At 34.5% G+C, this 25,752-nt stretch overlaps 1 protein-coding gene across 3 annotated transcripts; it reads left to right on the forward strand.

Annotated features, from left to right (window-relative positions):
• Positions 1-14,218: 14,218 nt before the first annotated feature.
• Positions 14,219-24,831, forward strand: LOC147381342 (uncharacterized). 3 transcript variants are annotated; one of them, XM_086430561.1, is made up of 4 exons: positions 14,224-14,467; positions 16,149-16,254; positions 24,570-24,617; positions 24,728-24,831. In XM_086430561.1, the coding sequence occupies exons 1-4, from the start codon at positions 14,420-14,422 to the stop codon at positions 24,787-24,789; spliced, it is 264 nt and encodes an 87-aa protein (XP_086286687.1). In that variant the 5' UTR covers positions 14,224-14,419; the 3' UTR covers positions 24,790-24,831. The 3 variants fall into 3 exon arrangements, with proteins under 3 accessions (XP_086286686.1, XP_086286687.1, XP_086286688.1); XM_086430562.1 differs by having other exon boundaries at positions 14,226-14,467; positions 24,573-24,617; XM_086430560.1 differs by lacking the exons at positions 24,570-24,617; positions 24,728-24,831 and adding an exon at positions 23,407-24,382 and having other exon boundaries at positions 14,219-14,467.
• The last annotated feature ends 921 nt before the right edge of the window (positions 24,832-25,752 follow it).

Genomic DNA, 25,752 nt, shown 5'->3' on the forward strand with positions numbered 1-25,752 from the left:
ATAAGAAGGTATCTGCTTAATGGCATCTAGGAATGGGATATTGATATGCACATTTTGGAATACTTCTAAGACACCCTCAAACTCTTTACCTTTTTTAGAATCTCTAAGACAATGAAAAAATGGAGCTTTTGAAATCGACAAAATGATGAGAGGATTTTCCAAATCTTTCTCCTTCTCTTTTGGAGACTCTATGACTTCTTTTTTAATTTTGTCATCTTCTAGGATTTTTCCTCCCTTGTCAATAGGTTAGACCTTGTTGTCCACCCTTTTTCTTAAATGCAAGGTATGGATACCCTAGACTGAGTCTTGCAGAGCTCTAGAATGACTTCCTACTTCGTATTGACCTTTCGATCCATTTGAAATCAAAGGTTGACCTCTAGGGTTAGGGATAGTTTGACTAGGAAATTGACCATTCTCACTCTCACTTAAGGAGAGAGCTAACTGCCCCAACTGAACTTCCATCTTAGCTATGGATTGCACAGTAACCTGGTTAATCTGAGTTTGATTTTGACAGGTTTGCTGTTGAGTTTGGATGAATTGATGTTGCTGCCTCATCAACTCGGTAATCATTGATTCTAAGGACGATTGTTATTAGGCAGGCTGCTGGTAATTGGTTATGGGATCTGGTATGATGGCTCTGTAATTTGTAGATTGTTGGGGTTGATAAGGGACTTGAGAAACAATGGCTTAGTTTGTGGAAGAACCAGATTGCTTAGGAAAACTCTTATTGTAACTTGACGGACCACTAGATTGAATAGGTTCGTTCTGTCTGTACGAGAAATTAGGATGGAACCTACTATCTGGGTGATATGTTTGGCTAAAAGAGTTCGGAGTTGGCTTCTTAAAAGCACTATAGCCATTTATCGTATTTGCTTGTTCAACTTTGATTTGAGGCAAGGTGGGACAACACTCGATCAAATGGTCGTTGTCGTCGCATATGACGCACAAAGAACTCGGTTCGACAATCACTTGTGAAATTATACGAGGGTCTAGGTGAGGTTTGGATGTTGAGATGGTAAAGGCATCTAACTTCTTCGTGAGATTGTTCATCCCACTCACTAGACTAGACATAACATTTTAAAGATCAGGGTCTGTCTTCATCTCATACATGCCTGTTTTCCTAACCGGATTATCTCTATCAAACTCTTCCTGGTTAGTACTTCAGTCTCAGCTAACTCTACGAGGAAATCGTACGCTTGGTTAGGAATCTGATTCATGAACTGACTCTTATGCATTGACTCGACTAAGGTACGTTGATTCATTGTTAATCCTCTAGAACAATTTTGCATCAACTGTGCTTTGTCAATGCCATAGTGTGGGCATTTGACCAATAAATCATTGAATCTTTCCCAAGTTTAGAAAAATTCATCATCAGGACGGGCTTTAAAATTTCTAATGGAGTCATTCATTTTTTCAGTTTTGGCCACGAGGTAGAATTTGACCATAAATTTCTTGGATAGAACATCCAAGGTAGATATGGAATTGGGTGTTAGGGAATTCAACCACGCAGCTGCGTGGTTTTCTAAGGATAATGGGAACAGAATAAGCTTGATACTCTCTTCATCTAGATTCTAATTTCTAAAAGTTTGACATATAGTCAAGAATCGATTAAGATGGGTGTAAGGTTGTTCACGTTCTAAACCGTGGAACTTAGGGAGCATATTGATGGTGGTAGCCCTAATTTTAAACTGAAGTGCATTGTTCAATGGTAACACAATACATGTAGGAGGAGATGCAGAAGCTGGGATAAAGAGCTCATTGAGAATTCGCTCTCGATCGTCCATCATAACTACTGATGGTGTCTTGCGTATCCTACTAATGGTATGTTCGATCTCAGGATCAAATGGTTCTAACACATTATTTTGTGAACGTCTACCAAGCATGCAAATCACACAGTCGATCAAACAATCACGAAAAGAAAATACTGGACCTAGATAGGTTGTCTAAAGCTAAATAGCTCCTAACTGAGTAGAAATAGCGCAACTAGCCTTCCAACTCGATTCTATGAAGTCAATTTTGAATCATTTGGATCTCCAGATCGTAGGTGGTGCACAATGCATAAGCAAGGGCACTCTTAAATCACCTTCTTTTCTTGAATAGACTGAGTCTATCCCCCCAAAGGACAAGATCTTACTAGATATAAAAGATAATCAAGAAGCGCAATTGGCACAACTTGAAGCGAAATTTCTCCTATTGAGCTCGTGGGCCTTATAGTCAAGTCTAATTGATTTTAATTAATTTGATTGAATGACTAGTGAGTTGATTATCCTATTTAGAGCAAGAATTGGTAATGACTTCCAATCCTTATCTTATCATGCCATCCCTAGGAGAGGGGTGCTCTTTATTACTTAATTAATTATTTCAAGTGTGTGCAAATTGGAAAAATAACATACAAAGGCAAGGAGTAACCCACTAGTAAAGAGAGGCGTGGGTGTTTCGGGATTACCTCTCGTACTAGACGGGGTAAAGACGGTTTGAGTCGACTTAGGCCACCAACTCCAATTTTGGTGTGCGAACCTAAGGAGCCGTGACGGTATTGTCCACCCGTCGTCATTTCTTAGTCTAGTACAATCCAAGCCTTCTTGGATAATTAAAAAAAATTACATGGAATCCTATACAAGAGTTTCTAAAATAGAAAAATAAACCTACCTAAAGATGAAAGGAAATTAAAAGAAGAGAAGAAAGAAAAAAAAATGTTCACCTACAAGAAGCAAAACAGAAATGTTAGTAGAAATGATAGTAAACGCACTCAAAAATAAAATTTGACTTACCACAATCTTACTGACTATGTCACATTTTATAAAAAATTTTGTTCTACCCCAAATCGATATACTATAATAATTAATCGAAGATCGGAGTAGAAAGTTATAGTCAGTTTAAGTTCTACTATCTAGGGTGAAAAAGAAAATGAAAATGACTTTTTTTTTCTTTTTTTTTTTCTCTCTTAAAACCTCAAGAACACTTGAACTTATAGAAATAAACCAAAATAAAAATAAAATAAAATAAAATAAAATAAAAATGAAAGAAATGAATTTTAAATCAAAACTTACCACTACTACATTTACCTTTCTTCGGCAGCGACGCCAAAATTCTGATGAGACTATCGTTGTTCTTCTCACCGGAGTTAATAATAATCTTACTTTTACCTTACTTGTGGGACAAGTAGGGGATCGAATCTAAGAGAAAGGAGGAGTAGAGTTAAGCTAAAAGGATAAAATTCAAATTAACTAAAATGAATTAAAATTATTTTTCTTTGTATTTTTGAACTTATAAAAATATGTAAAATTGCTAGAAAATGAACTAAAGTAAATGAAATTAAAAGCAAGTAAACTTATGAAATTAAAGTACCATTGGAGGTAGATTTACCTAGAACATGTTGATGAGAAATTTCTAATCTCTAGCCTTTTTATAATTCAATCGTAAGAACTTGGTGTTAGCTCCTTAGATCGGAAAATTTTGTAAATTAAATCAAATGAGGGTACATAAACAAAATAGAATTCTTTGAAAACTTCCTACTACGAATTATTTAGTTTAAGCATACTTTATTTTGATCTAATCTAAGTATAAAGTATCTATATTAAGAATAAAAGGTGTAAGAAATCTTAAAGAGAACTCATAGGCATTTTAAATAAAAGAAATGTATGAAATTAGAAATAACACAAGAACTTGCTCTAGGATTTTCCACTCTCTAATGGAGGGGAACTTAGCCTAATGTCATTGCAAGAGAGGGAAGATAAGAAATGAAAGAACTTTTCTTCATTTAATGGAGAAACTTACAACTTCTTCTTTTTCTACTACTTACAAGACTATTTAGTCAAAAGAAAATAACTAGAAAATGAAAATATAAAAAATAAGAGAATAGGCTAAGAACCTTAGATTAAATGAGTCTTGGATAAGAGAACCAAGATGCGACCTTTTTTCTAGAGATGGAGGCTCTATTTATAGAGAAAAATGTGTGTAGAAGAGTTTAAAAGTAACCTCCACTTTTCTTTGCACAAAAAGATAAAAGATGAGAATATGAGTTAAGGATTAGGGCATTCCAAAGGATTAGGACATTCCAAAGCGGGCCCAAATACTTTTGCCTTGAGATTTTGATTCCAAAATGTTGATTTCCTGCACAAGAAACATACGTAATTATATTTATCTAGTAAATGAATTTATTAAGCTTAATTAACATGCAACATAGTGTTTTGAGGCTTATCATGATTATTACCTTAATATGGAGAAATAGGTACAAAAATCAAGATAAATATCTAGAAAATGTGTGTATAATTGAGTGTTTGGAGACACTTATCACATCATAGTAAATTGATGATTCAAGGCTTTAACATGGGTGGTCAGATAGCTATTGACATGATAAGAGTCAAGCTCTCTATCGTAGATTTGGATTTGACCACGACGAAAGATTGAAATTATTTTCACAAGAATCAGCCCCTACACCTTCATTATACGTTGGCTAACGAATTCCCTTTAATTTGAGTTGTTTTTCGACCTTAAGAGCCCACTTGTAAACATCATTGTAGGTCCAATAGGGTTGGAGTTGCATGACATTGTGGATTTCTTTCTTCAGACCCCTAAGAAACCTAGTAATTGTTTGTTCTTCTGGTTCAGTGAGTCCACAACGCATTGTAAGAAGATCAAACTTCTCCATGTATTCCTTCACTATGCAATTCTCCTGTGGAAGTTGTACAATTTAATAAAGGCATCTTGTATATATGATTTGAGCACAAAAAAAAAATTTTGAAGTTCTTTTTTCATCTTCTCCCAAGAAGTAATTTTTGGTTTTATTTGTCTTTCCTATTTCACTTTCAATTGCTCCCACCAAACTGAGGCATGCTTTTTTAGTTTGATGGCAACCATTTTTATCTTGCGATGATCCAGTAATTCTTTGCAGTCAAACATATGCTCTGTCGTTACTAGTAAGAAGGTTAGGTTCCCTGGTGCTTTGGGTAGTAGACCTACTAGATCAATCCCCCAATGTGTGAATGACGAATGATTGATGAGGGAATTGAGTTGCACCACTCGCTGATGGATTATCTTTCTATTTCTTTGGCAATGATCGCAATGCTTAATGTATAAAGTTACGTCTTTTTGCAAGTATGGCCAGAAATATCCTTGGGAGAGTATTTTATGAGCTAAAGGCCTTTCCTCTGAGTGATTCCCACAATCTCCTTAGTGGATCTTGCTCAATACGTCATTCGCTTTTTCTAGCATTAGGCAGAGTAGGAGTAGTCCTCCTATAGACTTCCTGTACAGTTTTCTATCTAGGATCATGTATCTCTCTTATTTGATTTTCATGTGTCTTGCTTCTTTAAGATTTTCAAGCAACAATCCTTATGGAGGAAGACTAAGATTACTTTTGATTTTCGATTGCATCCACTAAAATAATTAGCTTAGGTTCATTTATCAAAGGCTTTTCTTGGTAGCCTAGCGGTAGTTCTCTCTTATCTTGTCCTCTTAACATTGAGGCTATGAAGGCTAGAACATCTACATGTCTGTTGTCTGCTCTTGGTATGTAATATACTTTTACCTCCCCCGTTAGAAGTATGGCAGATCTGATCTTCTCTAGGTAGAGCTGTATCTTGGGATTTCACGCCTCAAACATTTCGTTGACATAGTTAACTACTAGCTATGAGTCACTCTATATCGTAGCTTCTATTACGCCTAGCCCTATCAACGAATTGAGGTCGAGTAGTATTGCCTCATATTCTACTTTATTTTTTGATGCTCTGCACTTGAGTCTGACTGTCTTTTCTATCCTGGAGCCATCAAGAGTGATTAGCACTACTCCTATACCAGATCCTTTTAAATTTAATGATCCATCCATGTAGACCTTCCATATTGGATGGTCGCTCATCTCTTGTCCATTTTCTGCATTTTCCAACTCTTCTATTAATAAATCATCCTTTTAATCCACTATAAGTCTGCCAAGAAATCGGCCACTACTTGGTTTTTCAGCGAGGCCGTAGATTTGTACTCAAGCCCGAATTCTACTAGTTGTACTGCCCATTTTACCATTCTGCCTTTTCTAAGATTGACTTCAAAGGGTACTCTATAATGACCTGTATTTGGTGTGTCTGAAAGTACAGTCTCAACTGTAACGCTGTGTAAACTAAGGCTAGTCTCATCTTCTCAATTCTAGAATACTATGTTTCTACGTCGATTAAGGTCTTGCTCAGGAAGTAGATGGGTTACTGTCCCTACTTTTACTAAGATTGAGCTGAGTGTGTACTTAGAAATTGCCAAGTACAACCCAAGTTCCTCTCCAACGTCTGGTTTGGAGAGTATAAGTGGTCACTCCAGATATTTCTTTAGCTCTATGAAAGTACGTTCACATTCCTTTTTTCATTTGAACTTGGTGTTCTTTCGCAGCAACTGGTACAGAGGCCTGCATTTATCCGAAGACCTGGATATGAACTTGTTTAGGGCTGTGACCCTTCCTAGCAACTTCTGAACTCGTTTCTACATTTTTGGTGAGGGCATTTCTAGCAGTGCTATGATCTGGTATGGGTTAGTCTCTATCCCTCTTTTTGTAACCAGATAGCCTAGAAACTTCCCTGAAGTTAATGCAAAAGTGCATTTTTTAAAAGTTAAGCCTCATTCCAACCTTCCTTACTCGAGAGAAAACCTCTTTCAAGTCAGCAACATGATCTTCATTTTTCTTGCTCTTCACGAGTAAGTCGTCAATATATATTTTTACGATCTTTCCCAACAGGTCTTTGAAGAGCTCTGTTATTAGCCTTTGATAAGTTGTTCCTACATTCTTTAATCCAAAAAGCATGACTTTGTAGTAGTATAGCCCCTGCTCGGTGATGAATTATGTCTTATTTTATTCTGTTGGACTGAGTTGAATTGAATTGTAGCTAGAGAAGCCATCCATGAAGAACAATCTTTTGTGACCCGAGGTAGCATCTACTAATTAGTTTATCATCGGCATAGGAAAACTATCCTTAAGGTAGGTCTTGTTTAAGTTTGTAAAGTCGATACAAACTCTCACTTTCCCATTGTTTTTTGGCACTACCACTATGTTAACTATCCAATCAGGGAACTATACTTCACTGATAAACCCTACTCTAATTACCTTGTATACCTCTTCATTTACTACTTTTCTGAAATGAGGTGTTAATCTTCTTGATTTCTACTTTACTGGCCTCACAACTGGTTCCACATTTAAGTGATGACAGACCACTTCCAGGTTGAGCCCCAACGTCTCTTCAATGGATTAGGCGAAAACATCCATGTTCATTCTCAAGCAATTTACCAACTTCTCCAGCTCTTTGGGACCTAGTTCTGCCCCTACCCCAATTTGCCTTCCTTTCCCTACATCCACATTTGGATGTTCTCCAGGCATGAGGGCTTACCGGGCATAGTTTCCCCCCACTATAACTACTATTGCTAATCGTTTTCTTCGAAAAACTTTTCCTTACCCAACATGTAGACCTCGGCCGCTACTTGATCCCCTCGGATGTCTACATCCCTTATGGTATTGGCAACCTTAAGATTTAGTAATACGTTGAAGGTACAACCTTCATCTCGTGGTTCCACTATCTACCTAGTATGGAGTTGTAAATGAAACTTGTTTCAATGACCATAAATCTTGTCATCAAAGTTATTGGTCATGTCTGCATAGGCAAAACTATTTTTCCCCACGGTTGGCTCATTCTCCCATCAAACCCAATAAGAGGGGCTCCTGCTTGGGTGAGCATGCTTCTGTTGAGACCCATTTTAGAAAAAGCTAAGGCGTATAAGATGTCGACTGAGCTGCCGTTGTCAATCAGCACCCTCTTAAGAATAAAAGTGCCTACCTGGAGGGTTACCACCAACGCGTTATAATGTGGCCTTGCTACCCCCTCCAAGTTTTTTTCCGTGAAGGTTACGATTTTCTCTCTGTAGGGCTTCACTTATTTTGTGGGTCTACTTCTCATTGTATAGACGTGAACAAGGTGTTTTGCTCGTTTCCTTATGGCTCTCTCATCAACCTTATTCAGTCCTGACTTTTTAGCTTCTTGCTTTAGGACAACGTGAATAAATGTTGCCCTTCCATCTTACTCTTCAACAAGTGACTGATCAGGCCTCTGATTCTTGTCTGGGGGAGGATTCTCTCTCTGTCTTCTAGGTAGGTCCCTCAGTCTGTCATACTCTACCAATCTTTAAAGAAATCTTCTCAAGGCCTAGCACCTATTGGTGGTATGGACCCGCACCCTGTCATACTTGTAGTATCGCTCATCTTACTTTACTTGAGTTCGAGGAAGCGGTGCTAGCTACTCAATATACGGTTCATTCGCGATGAGGGGTAGAATTTTACTAGGAGGTATAGAGAAATATGTCCCCTCTCTCATCCATTCTTTGTCCTGCTCAAATGGTCTCTTTTTACTTTGCTGCTGTGGCTACTATTGTTAGTTGGGCTTTGCCACAGTGTGTATGACCTTTCTCTTCCCGACTGAATTTCGAGAGTCATCTTCTAGTCTGAGGTACTTTTCTGTTATTTTGAATAGTTCACTTAGTGTTTCTGGTTTCTTTTTCACAAGAGACTTATATAATCCTGAGCTCGATGACAAAAAATTCCTGAACGCCACTACTACCATTTTCTCGTCACAACTTTTTAGGGCCATTGCTTCTTCCTTAAATCTCTTGGTAAACTCTCTGAGGCTTTCCCCAAATTGCATTCTCATACTGAGCAGAGTATTTACATCTTTGCCACTATTCCTGTTGTCAATGTAACGCGTTACAAAGATAGTGCAAAGCTCTTCAAAAGAAACTACTGATCCACATGGCAACTTATGGAACCAGGTCAGCGCGTTTCCCTGTATACTAGAAGGGAACAACCTGAACATCAAACCCTCATTTCCTTCTCACAACATAAGCATCTATCGGAAGTGGAATAAATGCTCAATTGGGCCCTTCGTCCTAGAGTATAGGGTGAAACGTGGTGGCACGAACTTCTTCGGATCTTTCCAATTAAGATATCCATTGTAAAACAAGATCTTTAAATACCCTTGATGGCTTGCGCCGCAACTATGCTAATATCGACAATCTTCATCGTCTCTTTCTCCTTTTGGATCATCTTTCTAATCTCTTCTCAAGTTAGATCCACTCTGGGCTCTACTTGAGTAATAGCAGTGGCAGCTTTCGTTTCTCCCTCTATAGTTGAGATTCACAGTTTAAAACTGCCTTCTGCATTTGACGAGTGATCATCTCCTGTAGGAGGCTGAGGATCTCGCGGTGGGAAATCTTATTTTGTTTGCTAATGGTTTTCAAAACGCTAACTCAGATTTTGATTCTATTTAGTCAAGTTATCCATCTTCTTCTACGTATTCTCTTGTTACTTCCTCATGGTTTCTAACATTGCTAGGATGTGAACATCTGCAGCTAGTGTCGCGGGAGGGGGTGCATTGACTTCGGTGGTTCTAATAGATCTTCCCATTGTTTCAAATGAAATCAATATGCTATTGGACTTCCTACGGACGACGCCAGATTTGAGGGGTCAGATACCAGTGAATGGTGTTGATGGACTCTCCCTCATAGATATGAAGTTGCTCCTTTCACCCCCCTTCATAAAACTGACATGGTACCTACCAAAAACTCTCCGATGCTCAAGTTAGAGTAGTAGAATAATAATGGATAAAATTGGTTACTCTTAATCGGTTAAAAAATCTTTAAGTCTGTGCATATTATGCTATTTATAGATCTTTCATCTGAATCAGGATTTCTCCTTTTCGTGGGAGGTAATCCCGGAGAATCCCGCGATTCCTAGGATCCTCAACAAAATGGGGATCATTGGGATTGGATAGGCTATATTAGGGAGATCTCCTTCGAGATTTCTGGGCTTAATGTGTGAGAATCAAGATTACGGGTATTTTTTTGACCAGGTCTACCCTGCTTAACAAACCAGGCTTTGTTCAGTACTATGTTACCCTTCTAACTAGGCCAGGCGCTCTCTACCTTGGCCTACCCTTCTACTAGGTAGCACCTCGTGTGTTGATCTACGCATGGTACCACTTAATCGACCTGGACGCGTATACGATCTAGATGACTATTTGATTATTTCCCTCTACAATTTGTATAGGAGAATGAAGATCGATTGATTTTCTTAAATGATTAAGTATAATAATCCTAATAGAATTTATATAGAAAATGTAGGAAATCTCAACTGAACGGATAATCACAAACAAAATCTAATCCTAACAAATCATTTCCTAATTTGATCTCATTAAATCTATCCTAATCTTTAAAAATATGATTTGGTTTATCTTAATACACCTTATCACAATAATTCCTACCTAATCTAGGTAATAAAGTATAATTGAGTTGGTACAGTTGTGAAAAACAAATCTTTTTGTGGGACCCACTTGAACCACTTTGTTGTTATTTCTCTTTACCCCTAAACTTTATTTTCACTCCTCTAATTTTATTATATTTCCTCTTCTAGCCCTTTTAATTTATTTTATTATTTTTCATTAATCTCAAAATTCTTTAATAATACCCTTCCAACTTTATTATTTTAACTTTTATATCTTTGACTCACTCATCAAGTCATAATTTTGTGGGATTCACTTTATTTCTTTTACACTTTATCCTTTATAACTTTATTATATTTCTTCTTTTACCCCTTTAACCCACTTTATTATTTTTAATCTTTTACCTCTTTAATCTTAAAGAAATTTAATAATACCCCAAACCCAATTAGACTTGATCCAAATCCACTAATTTCATATTGTGTTCTTAGGTCATTTATAATTGCTATCACCTACTTCAACTTAATTTTTATTTTGTTTTTACCCCCTTTACCCAAAAGAGGATGTTCGTGCCTATGACACTGATGAACTCTAGTACTCTAACAATTTGAACTTCTTAATGGTACAAAATGTTGATTATATGATGTACAATTCTACCCAAAAAGTTGGTTCTTGCTCATAATTAAAATTTGATTTTTTTTCCTCTTTAGTAATCTTTACAAAGATAATTAGAAAAGGTATATCAAGCGTGCTACGAAACCTTAGCTTTATATAGGTGGTTTGGCCCTCATGGCTGACCCCTTATCATAATTTTTCGAGGTGAGTTGCCCCCATGACCAACCCTTCACCGTGGTTCATCTAAGTGGTTTAGCTTCTTCGAAGAGCTGACCTTTCTCTTAGTCAAACCTTAAGTAGTTCAGCCTCCTCAAGAAGTCGACCCCCCTTTCTCTTACACCTTAAGAGCCTCGGCCCCATGCTCGTATCTACTCCTCCTCATTCTCCTTTTCCTATTCTTACTTAGTAGCTGATGCAACTACTGCCTACTGTTATTACTACTATTATTACTCTTCTTTCTTCTCATACTTTTGGGAATTACTTTAAGGAGATTGATACACTAACGGAGTAGAACTAAATTTACCCAAATAATAATATAACAAGGTACTATAACTAGTCACCATCTTGTTACCAAAGTAGTAAAGGTCATGACAACATGTTTTACTCCAAGGTAAAACATATATGGTACTCAAAAGATTTGTAGTTGCATAACTTGACTAAGTCAACTCAAGAACGGAACAATTATCGATTTGAAGTAATTAAACATTTAAGCCCACTCCTCATGTAAGTTATAAGAACCATGGTTAGTGGGTCTTTATTATTATTTAGACAAGTTGGGTGAGTGGTTATAATTGGATTTAGTACCCCTATTAAAGAACCCACTTTATAAATAGGAAGACTATTTCCAGTCAAATCTAAGGCACAAGCCACAAGCCACAAATACTACTCAAATGCTCTTATTCTTTTCTTGTGATGCAATTTTCATCAAGTATTAACTTGATCGTCGGAGGCTCCTTGTTGACACTACACTAGTGTCTTTTTAGATAAAGTTGAATGAAGAAGACGATCTAAAAAAGAAGGTTCACTGGAAAAGATGATCGAAAAATTAAAAGATCATTGGAAAAGAAGAATCGAGAGATGCATTAATTATAGTGTGAATATCAAGGAATGGGAAATCAGAAAAATCCCCCACATTTTTTTTTAAATGAAATAAGAAGGATTGGAAGATGTTTAGTCACAAGATCATATTTTTATTTAGATAATGAATATTTAAATTATTTTTCAAAAAAATTCAAAATCCAAGTTTACTTGACTAATATTTTAAAAATATAGGACTTTTAATATGAACAAATCTTAACATGTTATGCTAAGAAGATGTTTAGTCACAAGGAAATTTGGGGCCGATTGAAGAAATCTTGATCCTCCATTCATTTTATAAATCATGTCTTCTATTATTTCTATATTAATGTCCATTATTATTATCTTAATATATCCACATTCTTTTGAACATCTATCTCACTGTTTTATAACATTCAATTTGCACCTTCTTACAAATTGGGATTGCATGCCATTTTGTTCGATTTTTTTAGTCAATACCCTACAATGAGTAATCATACATTTTCATTAATTGTTTATTTCTAATGTTATTTATCGTATTCTTTTGACTCATCTTTCACTACTTTATATTATTTGTATAGGAGAATGAAGATCAATTGATTTCCTTAAATGATTAAGTATAATAATCCTAAGAGAATTGATATAGAAAATGTAGGAAATCCCAACCGAACGGATAATCACAAACTAAATCTAATCCTAACAAATCATTTCCTAATTCGATCTCATCAAATCTTAGCTTAATCTTTATAAATATGATTTGGTGTATCTTAATATATCTTATCACAATAATTCATACCTAATATAGGTAATGAAGTATAATTGAGTTGGTACAGTTGTGAGAAACAAATCTTTGTGCGGGACCCACTTGAATCACTTTATTGCTTTTTCTCTTTACCCGTAAATTTTATTTTCACTCTTGTAATTTTATTATAATCCTCTTTTAACCCTTTTAACCTATTTTATTATTTTTCATTAACCTAAAAATTCTTTAATAATACTCTTTCAATTTTATTATTTTCACTTTTATACCTTTAATCTGCTCATCAAGCCATAGTTTTGTGGGACTCAGTTTATTTCTTTTACACTTTACCCCTATAACTTTATTATATTTCTTCTTTTACCCTTTTAACTCACTTTATTATTTTTAATCTTTTATCTCTTTAATCTTAAAGAAATTTAATAATACCCCAAACCTAATTAGACTTGACCAAAATTCACTAATTTCGTGTCGTATTCGTAGGTCATTTAAAATTGCCATCATTACTTCAATTTAATTTTTTATTTTTTTTTCTTTTACCCCTTAATGCAAGAGAGGAGGTCCGTGCCTATGACATAGATGAACTCTAGTACTCCAATAGTTTGAACTTCTTAATGGTACAAAATGTTGATTATATGATGTACAACTTTACCCAAAAAGTTGGTTCTTGCTCATAATCAAAGTTTGATTTTTTTCCTCTTTAGTAATCTTTACAATAATAATTAGAGAAGGCATAGCAAGGGTGCTACGAAACCAAATTTTGATTTATCAAAAATGCCCCCACACATTTATATTTAACCTTAATACTAGCGAAGTCACTTTCATCCAAATAATAAAAATTACAATCCCACCATGATCTCTTTGATCATGATAATTAGTTTCTAAAATAAAAAAAATATCATTATTTTATTGGGGGGCATTCTAGGGACATAAGTAAAAACGTATGTAAAAGCAATAAGTTTTTTGAAAATATGGGTTAGAAGTTTTGGATTGAGCTGATTTTTTGTGAGGATGATCTTTATGATGAGAAGAACATTTTCACAAAAAATCAGCCCAATCTGAAATTTCAAAATCCATCAAAATAGTTTACAAATTATTTATAAAAAAATGACGATCCACATTTTAAATCACTTTTGATGAGGTTAGAAGGTTCAGATTAGGCTGATTTTTTTGTTAGGATGATCTTGTCATCATAGAGACCATCATCAGAAAAAATAATCTAAATCCAAAACTTCTAATTCATATTTTTAAAAATGATTATTTTTACGTATATTTTTACTTATGTCTCTTCAGTGGTGTTCTTTTTTAAATATTATTTAGATTATTGATGAGATAGGACCCATTTGGGATGAAAGTAGGGCCATGGAAAGTGACTTCCACTTCCACCTGTCATCTATAGATGGTTAAAGCCACGTGTCACACATGTAGCCAGTCGGTTCTATCAGTGGGACCCACCAACAAGTTAGCAACCATCGACGATGATCTAAAATAACGAAAATAAATAAGTCTTCTTCTCTCCTTCACAAACCAGAATTGCAAAAGAGAGAGAGAGAGAGAGAGAGAGAGAGAGAGAGAGGTATCTATTTATCTTTCTGTACTACTTTGTTTTGATGATCATCTGTATTTACCACCATTGGATTTCTGTAACTTTTTTATGATCTACTCTCAACGATCTCTGGTCTGATTTTTTTAATATTTTTGAAGGTGACAGTCCAGAGATCTTCTCTGGGGTGGCAGTTCTGGCATTAACAATAAAATGTCTGGTGGAGAGGTCAGAAGGGTATCTCCTCTAGAGATTCAAATGGTAAGGATGGAGTTTCATCGTCGTTTTTCATTTTGGCCGTTTGATCAGTAGGTCTAGAAAGCATTGGATGTTTCATAGAGATTGATGAATACTGATCTCCAGGATCATCCAATTGTCTGCTGTTGAAATACTTAAAAATCTTATTTCATGATGATCAGAGATCTCTACTGAGAGGGAGATAGAGAGAAAAGTGATTATTTATAGATAAAATATGGTTTTTTTTTTTTTTTCCCCAATAGCTAAGTAGAAGTGTTTAAGCCAAGTTACCGATTGGACTCGATGAATCGACTCTTTTTCGAGTTCTATTGGGACTCACCTCAAAAATTTTGGGATTAAAATGGGTCATATCTTGTATATCCATATCCAGATCCGAATCCGACTTGGATCTCATTGGATAACACCATATGTGAACCATTTAACTATATCTTAAATGGATCCAACCCGACCAAATTGCTTGATTTGGGTTAGGCTGAGCAGGAATATTATGGACCGTTCAACATTTTTTCTTGGAAAATGATATTTTGAAAATTCTAAAAATATATTTTTTAAAGTAATATATCTTTCAGATCTAGACGGATATAAGGATAAATCCATATCTGACCAGATCCAACTCTGATCAAGGGACATCAAATCATAGCCAACCCATTTTTTTATTTGGATCTACTCCACGGGTCAAACCCATAAATTTGGATCACTCGGGTTTTGAATAAATCCGAGCCATTTTCTGCCCTACTAATTTCATCAATTTGATTTGACTCAGGCCTAGTTTTGAGTTGACTCATTGCATTTTCTGTATGGTAAAACCCATTACAGTGCTATTTCCAAGGCCTTTCCTGGAAAAATAAGAAAGAAAAACATAAGAACTTATGTGGTTATCCTCTACAGGAATTGTCCACAAGTTATAAATTACGTAGTGTTAAAGGCACCCCAATTATTAACAAGGGTGCCCAAAACCATAGCCAAATTGTTTGTCCTACATGGGTTAAAACTTTCGGAATGGGCTGATTTTTTGAGGATGATCTATATAATGAGGAGATCATCTTCGTAGCGATGATATCCATGCCTTAGACCTGTTTGGGTACATAGGATAGGAGCCTAAGATAATACCCGAGGATCAGTGTGATCCGTGGACATACCTCAATCATTAGGGAAACACGTAAAATCTTTGTTCTTTGTGTGATTGCATCTTGTGATTGTTTTTTTTTTTTAAATTCGTTTTCTTGGTTCGATTGCAACTATGTTCATATCTTTTCTTACTTCATCCTTGCCATTTTTTGCATCCCTATAACCCCTAAAAATACTTTACCATTTATTTCATTGATTGAGAAGTATATCTTCTTTTAAAATATTTAGTTAATGTTAAGTAAACAATATATAAACTTGTTTAGGTAAGCTATTATACATTATAATTAGATAAACAACATAGAAATAATAGTTGAAAGAATTTCCTTTGGAAAGTGAAGCTTTTGTTCTAAAATAAGGGTTGACATGCACCCAAGAGTAAGGACATGGGATTCAGTCTCCTTGTTACACAAGGGTGACATAAGTATATCTAGTTTGCATTTATGAAGTTCTTGGTTAACATGAAGATGTATTTCCTATTTTGTCCCTTGTTGAAAAGTAGTGCCTTCTATCTCCATATAAAAACTTTCCTTACATCTCTTTTTTTTGTTTGTTGCAGGTACAAAATCTTATAGAACGATGTATTCAACTAGACATGATCCAGAAAGAAGTAGTGGACACACTCTTGGCTCAGGCAAAAGTAGAACCTATTTTCACTGAACTTGGTAATCATTGTATATTATTACTAACTTAGTCATGCATCACATCATTTTGATAGTAGTTTTGGTTTTCAATTCTGTACCTTATATTTCTTCATTTGTTACTATCATAGAATGGAAAACTTGATTAAGAATTCATAGAATATGATTATTTTTTCATTTTATTTCATTGTAAACTTTTTAGTTAGCTCATTTTTTATGCCTATTGTCTTGGGGTGTGATTTTACTGAAAGATGTAGTTTCGAGAATTGATTCAACTATGAAACAATCAAATTTCACATGATGGACAGGTTTTGCTCCTTTTAATCAGTTGGAAATTTGGGGCTTTTTAGTCTGGACCCATTCTTTGTCAACATCCTCTGGTATTGCATGGATGCAGGTTTTAACTATATTAAGAGTTTAAACCTGACAAGCATCTTCCAAGTTCCAACCTTTGAGTTATGAGCCCCTATAGATAGAGCATTTTCGACACATAAATATATTTTTGGTTATGCTAACCATGTTGACTTTAAAAGAAGTTGTTACCATGAGAAAGAGTAGTCCTTCATGATACACATCAAGCATAGTAAATGGCACAATGAATGTGGGACTGAGTAATAAATGAATAATGGAAATATGAATGGATTTACCTAATTGAAGATACCATAATCTACGAATGTTGATTCGTATATAGAAAATTGGAATCGACAACCTAGTCTACGGTTTATGAACCGGGTTTTGACTCAAAATATGGATAAATGCATGGTTCATAAAGGTTAATGGCTTTGTGGATCATGTTACAAGATATGGAGAATGGGTTTGGGGAACAAGTTACGGTATTGGAAGGTGTAAGGCACCAATCCCGCATGGCAAAAGTCAATTTCTATTAATATTGAAAATGTTACATTCCAAATGGCCTAAAAATTGTAAAGAAGATCTGGCCTGAAGAATAAAAATATGGATTGTTGTGGTTGATTTCCTCAAGAATATATGAAATAGGTACAAACATCATTGCAATAAATACAAGATTTCAAGTTTCCTCCGACTTTGGATCAAATCCAACCCTTGGGGATGATTGCTTTTAATTTTAATGATTGTGTTCGAATTCTTTCGATCTTTTGATGGATGTTTTGGGTTCTTTCTGTATAGTATGGGGGTTAGGTTGATGGAGGATGGTTTGTGGGACTTTAGTCTTAGATGTTGGAGGATTTTTTTGGAATTCTTTTATGCCCAAAAATTAAGTTTTTGGAGGGGCTACGAATTTTGATCCCCCCCCCCCCCCTCCCCTCCCTTCCTTTTTTAGATCTCTTCAGTGGATCTTAAGGAAACTTCTTTTATAGATTTTATATTTCTAAGGTTTGTGTTTTGGAAAGATTTTACAAAAAGAATTTGGATTTTTCTTTTAGTTGATTAAAATTTTAATATTTTTTGGAAAGGTTTATTAGTTAGAGCTTTTCAAATTTGTAATAATTTTCTAGGAACCCACGCAATTTCGACAACGAGGTTTCCTCTTTTCCCTTTAGTGGAAATTTTTGTTTAAATTTTTATTTTTGTGTTTTAAAACCAAAGTAGACCGTTAGTTTGACTAGGTACAACTAGAATTTTTAGAAACATCGGTCTAGTTCAATGTGAACCAATATTTCATCAAGAACCGTACGAACAGTTGGTACTTAAAACCTATGAGCTATATGTGTTGTAAATCAATTTTTGTAGGGTCTAGAAGCTTTGATCGTGTTCAAGAAAAAGATTTGAAGACTTTGAAGAAGAAAAGAAAGGTTTCTACCCACTATCTAATCTTTTTTATTTTTTTTCATAGATTTATCACAGGGTGTTGAGATTTTGAATATTTTGAAAGGGGGAAAAATAAGAGGTTTGAATTGTATTTTGACAAACTAAAGCTGTAATTTTGGAAGTTAGAATGACAATCAATAGGATGGAACCATAGCCAAGTTGTTCATCTCGCCTAAATGATTACTGCATGACCCACTTGGTGATCATCAAGGCCTCACTCTAGGCCGGTGTCGAACTCATATAAACCAACAAATGAAGCCCAATACCTAGGCCAACATATCAATTCTGGAATAAGTCCATTGGAATGGATACATCATCTAGATGTCACAAGAGAGACATTACTCATGGTTCCCATGCCAATCACTCATGAGAATGCTTATAATAATAATCCTTGAAAGGGAATTAATATAATTTGAGCATACTCCACAATGACAAGAATGAGATAAACTTGAAAAAGAGAAAAGGGTAGTTTTATTATTTTATTAAAAGTATTTTCGTCTTATCTTTAGGATTGCGAGGACACAAATGCTAACCATCCATTTTAAGTTGCATAAACTTACAAAAATGTTATTTAGACATCCTAAATGGTGATCTTACATTGGACATTAGCCCACTTTCTTTCTATTTGACGGATGGTGTCCCTATAATACCACAGCTTGCCGAGCAAAAGAAAATAAGATAATAATAAATCTGACCATGTGAAAAGATATATCGTAGGCAATATGCAAAACAATTGAATATTAAATATTGTTAGTGAATGAAAAAATTATTGTAATTTCCGTTCCAAATTTTACTTAGATTAAAATTATTAAAGTAGATAGACATATCATATGTGATGAAATATTGTTGAAAATGGGATTGTGCCTGTGACTTCATGTGTAAATGCATATTTTTGATTGAATCAACTTTTCGATCAAGGTAGAAAATAACTTGAATAAAAAGAAAGCAATTTCCCTTCACCACAAGATCTATTATGATAAATTTGACATATAAAAGATACCAAAAACATGCATGAAGCAACCCCAGAACACATGAGAACAAACTTGGAATCTCAAAACAAGACCACAAATAAAGAAATTATAATAGAAAAATAAAATCATCAGACTTATAATTAGAGAATGGTATATGATGTAGGCTAAAATAACAAAAATGAGATGAGAAGTGAGGGAAGATGATGATAAGCTCTTTTGTTTCAAATTAGGGCACTGTAAAATTGATTACAACTTGTGAGAAAGCGATATTAAATACTATTTGACAAGATACAAAAATGTCCCATTAATTACAAAATTACCTCAAACTTAAAAATGCTCAAAAAGTATTGAAACAAATTCAGAACACGAACTTAAAAGTCAACTATTTTGCAAAGAAAAAAACTTTTCTTATTGAGTAAGGTGAAGTTTTAAGCCACATCAATATGTGGCATCCAAAACCATCAGGTGTACAAAATATGTAGATCACAAAATTTTCAAGAATTTATTTTTCACTATTGAATTTTAATTTTAAATTTGGGAGTCCAGTAGCCATCCAATTTCAAAACCTTGGATCAATCCTAAAACCATTGAATCTTTTAAATATTAGAAAAACAAGACTGACTGTCACGTCTCAAAAATCCAACACGAATATCGAGGATTCTTCTATTAGATCTCATAGCTTGATAATCTACCCATTCCATAATGACATATAATAATAGAGGATAGATCATGTTTTACAACTATAACACATTGAAAATATAAATAAATACAAATAAAATAACAGAGTGCAGAAGCTATAAACATTCAAACCATGGTCCAAAATCCTCAAATCTCAAAACAAATAATCTCTCATTAACTAAAGCAAAATACATAACTACATATCAATATTGAATATAAACCAGTCACAGTTCTCTGACACAAGTATCTCAAACCGAATTATAAAAAAGAAATAACTACTAAACTTTAAGACTACTCAAACTGTCGGAAGTGATTGCTTATCCGCATACTCAAACTTTGGTGCTCTTAAATCTCTACCTCAATGACAGGCTCCTCTAAAGTCACATGATCTGAAAAAAAGGATTGAAAATCTAACAAAAATGCCATAATTTATATTTTTTTCTTGAACCCAAAAATTAGATTTTTATTTGTTAAAATTTGAATTTTTAAATTATTCCCATTGTTTCCAAATTGGGGTATTCTCGTATTTAATTTTTTTTTTTTTTTTTAACTTCTTCAAATTTTGTGATCTTTATTTTTATGTACATCTGATGTTTTGGATACCACTTGTTGATGTGGTCAAAAAATTCGCCTTATTTAGTAAAAAAAAAGTGTTTTTCTTTGCGAAATAATTGAATTTTAAGTTCAATTAATATTTGGTCGGCCTTTTGAGCCTTCAAAATCGTGTTCTGAATTTGTTTCAAAAGTTTTTGGGCAGGTTTTAGGTTTGAAAGGTAATTTTGTAATTTGGGGGGTATTTTCATATTTTGTCAATAGTATTTAAGATCGCCTTCTCATAACTTGTAATCAGTTTTGCATTTGCCCTAATTTGAAGGAAAAGAGCTTATCTTCATATTCCTTCACTTATCAGCTCATTTTTGTGATTTTATCCTACATCATACGTCGTTTCTAGTTATAAGTCTCATGATTTTATTTTCCATTGGAATTATTTCTTTGTGGCCTTGTTTTTGAGATGCAAATTTGTGTTCATATGTTCTGGGGTTCCTTTGTACATGTTGTTGGTATCTTTTGCATGTTAGATTTGTCTTAGTAGGTCTTGTGATGGATGGAAATCACTTTCCGTTTATTCTACTTATTCTCAACCTTGATCAAAAAGTTGATTCAGTGAACAATCTGCATTAACACATGAAGTCACAAGCACGATCCCATTTTCAACTATATTTCATCCCATATTGTATGTCTATCTACTTTAGTAATTTTAATTTGAGTAAAATTTGGAATGGAAATTACAATAAATTTTTTCATTCATTAACAATATTTAATATGTAATTGTTTTGCATATTTCCTATGGTATATCTTTTCACACGGACATCTTTATAATTATATTATTTTATTTTGCTTGGAAAGCTCTGGTATTATAAGGACCCCATCGGTCAAATAGAAAGAAAGAGGGCTATATATCTAATCTAAGATCCTCATCTAAGATGTTTAGATAACATTTTTGTAAGTTTATGTAATTTAAAATGGATGGTTTGCATTTGTGTCCTTGCAATCCCGAATGTAAGATGAAAATACTTATAATAAAATAACAAAACTACCCTTTCTCTTTTTCAAGTTTTCTCATTGTTGTCATTGTCTTGAGTATGCTCAAACGATACTTATTCCCTTTTATTATAAGCATTCTCATGGGTGGTTGGCATGGGAACCATGAGTAATGTCTCTCTTGTTACATCTAGATGATGTATCCATTCCAATGGACTTATTACAGCATTGATATGTTGGGCCTAGTTATTGGGCTTCATTTGTTGGTTTAGTTGAAGTTCGACATCGGCCCAGAGTGAGGCCTTGATGATCACCAAGTGGGTCATGTGGTAATCATTTAGGCGAGACAAACAACTTGGCTATGGTTCCATCCTGTTGGTTGTCATTCAAACTTTTAAAATTACAGCTTTAGCATGTCAAAATACAATTCACCTTCTTGCCTTATTTTGTTGGTTATGAATATTGGAATGGAGTATACATGGCATAGGCAACAACCCAACTCTTTAAAAGAAAAAACTTGTCCCACTATATTCAATAAATTGTAATTGTAATATTGACATAATCTATTTCCTAGTCAACTAGATCACTCTTCTTTATATGCCTATTTGTGGTCCTCAAAGTTCACCATAGAGGAACCTTTTATTTAGAAAGATTGTCAAGTTTCATCAAGATTTCTAGTTTCCAGCATTGTAATCCAGATTAATTGGCTCCTTATATGGGATTAATATCACTCTACCACAAAAGTGTCAATTCTTCATTTCTCTTAACATTTGTGCTTTCAAATCGATGCAAAAGAGAAAAATATAATAAACAAACAATTCTAAATATGATTTTGTAAGAGATCAACATTTTTCTTAATTTAAAATAAAACATAGAAGGTTTAAAATGAAAACTATGACTATTAGGAAGGTCTAGAAGTTCCCTACCTTAGATCGATGCTAAAACTCAAGAAGAAAAATAAATGGCTAAGTTGAGTCAAAATCTTCTCCCTAGGATGGTGATCGAAAGATTTGTTTTTCTGGTTCTCCCGAAGCTTGCGACAAGGTGATCGCTATCCTCTACTTTGCCGAAATCTAATGAATCCTCCATGTGCATAAAAATCTGATTGGAAGGTTTTGTGGAGGACAGGGTTTCTTTAGGGTTTTATTTAGAAGAGGAGTGTATGTACTAAGAGAATAAAATCTATAAATTTGTTTTTAAGTTAGTATTTGTAGATTCCCAAGGACATCATGGTCATTAACATGATTGTTCTCATATTTTTAGAAAGTCTATGTCCCGAAATCTGATTCTTGCGGTCTTATAGTCTATTTCGATTAAATTTTTGTTGTGGATCTAATGGTGTAATTGAATTTATCAAATTCCAACTCAAGAAATTTCTTCTTATTGGTTGAACTACGAATCTCCTCGAGATACGTGAGTAAAAATCTGGGGCATGCACTACCACAGAAGTGTCAATTCTTCATTTCTCTTTGCATTTGTACATTCGAACCATCAAAAGACCTTTTTAAATTAATTAGGTGCTATTGTAATATCTATTTTTGACAATGCCATTTTCTCATCAAGGCCCAAGCGTACATCAATCCCTTTTTATTTTTCATCTAATAGAAATATAACCTATCTACCATATAGGCTTATTGTATTATTGCAAGATAAGATGCATATTATATGATTTGAACACTCTCACGAAACTGGACAACAATAGATACCATGCCGAATACTAAAGATGAGGGTTATTAATTTAGATTCTTTGGTGGTACCTCCCTTTCATAGATGAAGGTAAATATTTAGATTCTTTTAACAAAATATGTTTTAAGGAATTGAGAAAATATCCTAACCTAGGAAGCACATGGTGATTTCATCTTCTTAGAAGAAGTAGAAAGAGTCAAAGCATCCATCAAAGTTCTTTCACTATTGCTGTTAACAAACTGAATATTGAGGAAAAAATTGGCCTAGTCACCCACAAAGATCACTACAGCTTTCTAATTGTGTAGGATTACTATATGAGTTATGTACATATTTACTTAGCAAAAGAAACTTATTAATGATATAAAAAAATCCCAGAGTGCATGGCCCATGCATCCTTCCCATAAATGAAACGTTGGTTTTGCTTCCTTTTGTCGTCGGAGATGGTAAAACAATGGATGAATGAATTTGGACTAACCCCATTTCATAATGTTAAAACTCAAAATTTTCACAGCAATCATGGATTTTTATACTTGTGAGCAACTACTGTTTCTGGACTCCAATGTTGCATCTTCTATGGACAAAGCTATCCATGAGGTTTCCTTCCAAAATCAGTTTGTGCACCCACTTGCAAAGTACCTTCTATCTACCTTGTTCTTCATTACAGTTACCTCGTGTCTATGGTCCTCAAGTACTCGTGTATGTCTTGAGAGTTGTGATGCATACACTATTGCCGTTCACCAAAAAATCACCTAGCTACAACAGAGAGGACTACGAAGAAATTTTCTTATGAATGAAGCAACATAGGTTTGTTTTCGAAAAGGGGTTTTTATCAATCACAATGCAACAATCAAATGAAGATCATTAACTAAGACCATACTATTCCAAGTTCTCTATTTTGTTATTGAGTGATGTAATGTAAATGGTTTTGCTAGAGAGTAAGACTTTCTTTATGCTTTGTGAACTTATTCAAAATTTTGTACCTGGAAGCTGATTTGATAGCAGGACAATATTATGTGTTCCAATTGTTATGGTTGCTACATTAGATTTATGTGTGCATGGAGGGAGTAAATACAACCCTATATGTTTCTTCCTTCAGGTATGCAATGCTTATACCCCTAGGAGTTAATGGAAAGTGTACAGAATGACTTATTTCTCATCAAGAATAAAAGAATATCAATTGCTTTTTTACTTATAAAACAAAAATATTACTTCTTGTTAGTCTAGTTGAAAGCACTGCTGATCCAATTATATGCAAGACAATTTTTGTTGTTACTACATGTTTCTTGTTATGCTTGGTTGCTACATTTTGTACCTGCGTACTGCTTTTCGATTCGGTGTCGATACGAATGGGCTTGAAGCACATCCAACAATCGGAGATGCGTTGAATGCTACTTTTAGCAGCATAGAATCTAACTCCGAACTTCAGAATGAACCACTCTTGGATACTGACAACTCTTTGTTTGGATTTTTGGGGCCAATTCCTCGGAATTTCAGCCTTTCGGAACTGACCACTGACTTTACTCAGAGTTTGGGTGGGCTCCCACCATCTTTACCTCAATTTCCGTCCCATATAAGTTGTGTTTCTTGCTTTCTGTTTTTTAATTTTCAAGATTAATCTTTCCATTTTAATTTTTTAAGATATACTGAGGAGTTGTGTTTGATCACCTTTCCTAGCAGTCGATGCAGACAATTTCCCGGATCCCATTGAGAGAGAATATCAAGGTGTGGTTTTCCAAACATGTCCATTTGTGGCATCTTGTATCTTCTCTCTGTTGGTCATCCCAACCACTTTTCTTAAAAAAGATGATATATGTTTCTTGACCGAACTGCAGAAAATAGGAGACTGGACACCATATTAGAAGGGTTGAGTTTTGAGGAATTCAACAATGATTGATTGGATCCTTCAAATTTAATGTTTCATTTCTATATTTTGAGGTATGCTACTCCAAATTCCAGGTCAGTAGTTCAAACCAAGGTTTAAAGTTACCGTTGTAAAGGGTTACTATTTGGAAAAAGATGTCGAGTTAATGATATTTAAAACTTTAGATTGTATCTCTTTTAAAGCTTATGACAAAGTTAGATTCTCAAAAATGGTTGTTGTTATAAACAACATTAAAATAGAATTATAATAGCAGGGTGTGATTCAACACATAATGGTATATAGTATATTACATGTTACAGGCAAATATTGTACGTGGCTGTTGACCCCATTATGATATCTAGGGTTTTGGTCATTTAAGGTCAATGGTACTAAAGCGCCAAGTGCATCTCATGTGCTTCCACTAGTGTAATATGGTATATTACATGTCATAGCCCCAAAATCTCATGTGGACTTTTGTTTGGATGCAATTTCCTGAAATAGAAAATCATATAGTAAGAGAATGATCTTTAAAAATCATTTATCTGAAATTTTAATTCAGGAAATATTGTTTTAGCTCCTTTTTATAAAAGTTGAAGAGACAGGGTTTAGTGATCATTGGAAGTCGATCACCACTTTTTGAACAAAAGAGTATAGTGGCATCGACATTAAATTTAGTTTTAACTATTTGAAGTTCAGATATCCCTATACCCCCATTTATTTGAATCTGTCAAAGGAGTAAACACCCCAATTGCTCAGATCTATGTTACCTGGTTCGTGGTTCGCCACTCTAGAATGAACCTGGTTCATAGGGTAGGTAGATTAGCATACTTCTTCTTAAGAAAATTTATCCAGAGCCCTCACTCATTTGTCAATCTCCAGCACATTTTCATTACGCCTGTTTTATGCACATTTGAAAGAGTTCTAATACCTAAGCCACCTTCCAGCTTTGGTTTACACACTTCATGCCGGGCCACCAAATGATTTTTCCTCTTTCCC

Source organism: Akebia trifoliata, unplaced genomic scaffold, assembly GCF_017979445.1.
Source record: "Akebia trifoliata isolate Shusen 1 unplaced genomic scaffold, ASM1797944v1 Contig00557, whole genome shotgun sequence".
In the NCBI taxonomy this organism is placed as follows: Eukaryota; Viridiplantae; Streptophyta; class Magnoliopsida; order Ranunculales; family Lardizabalaceae; genus Akebia; species Akebia trifoliata.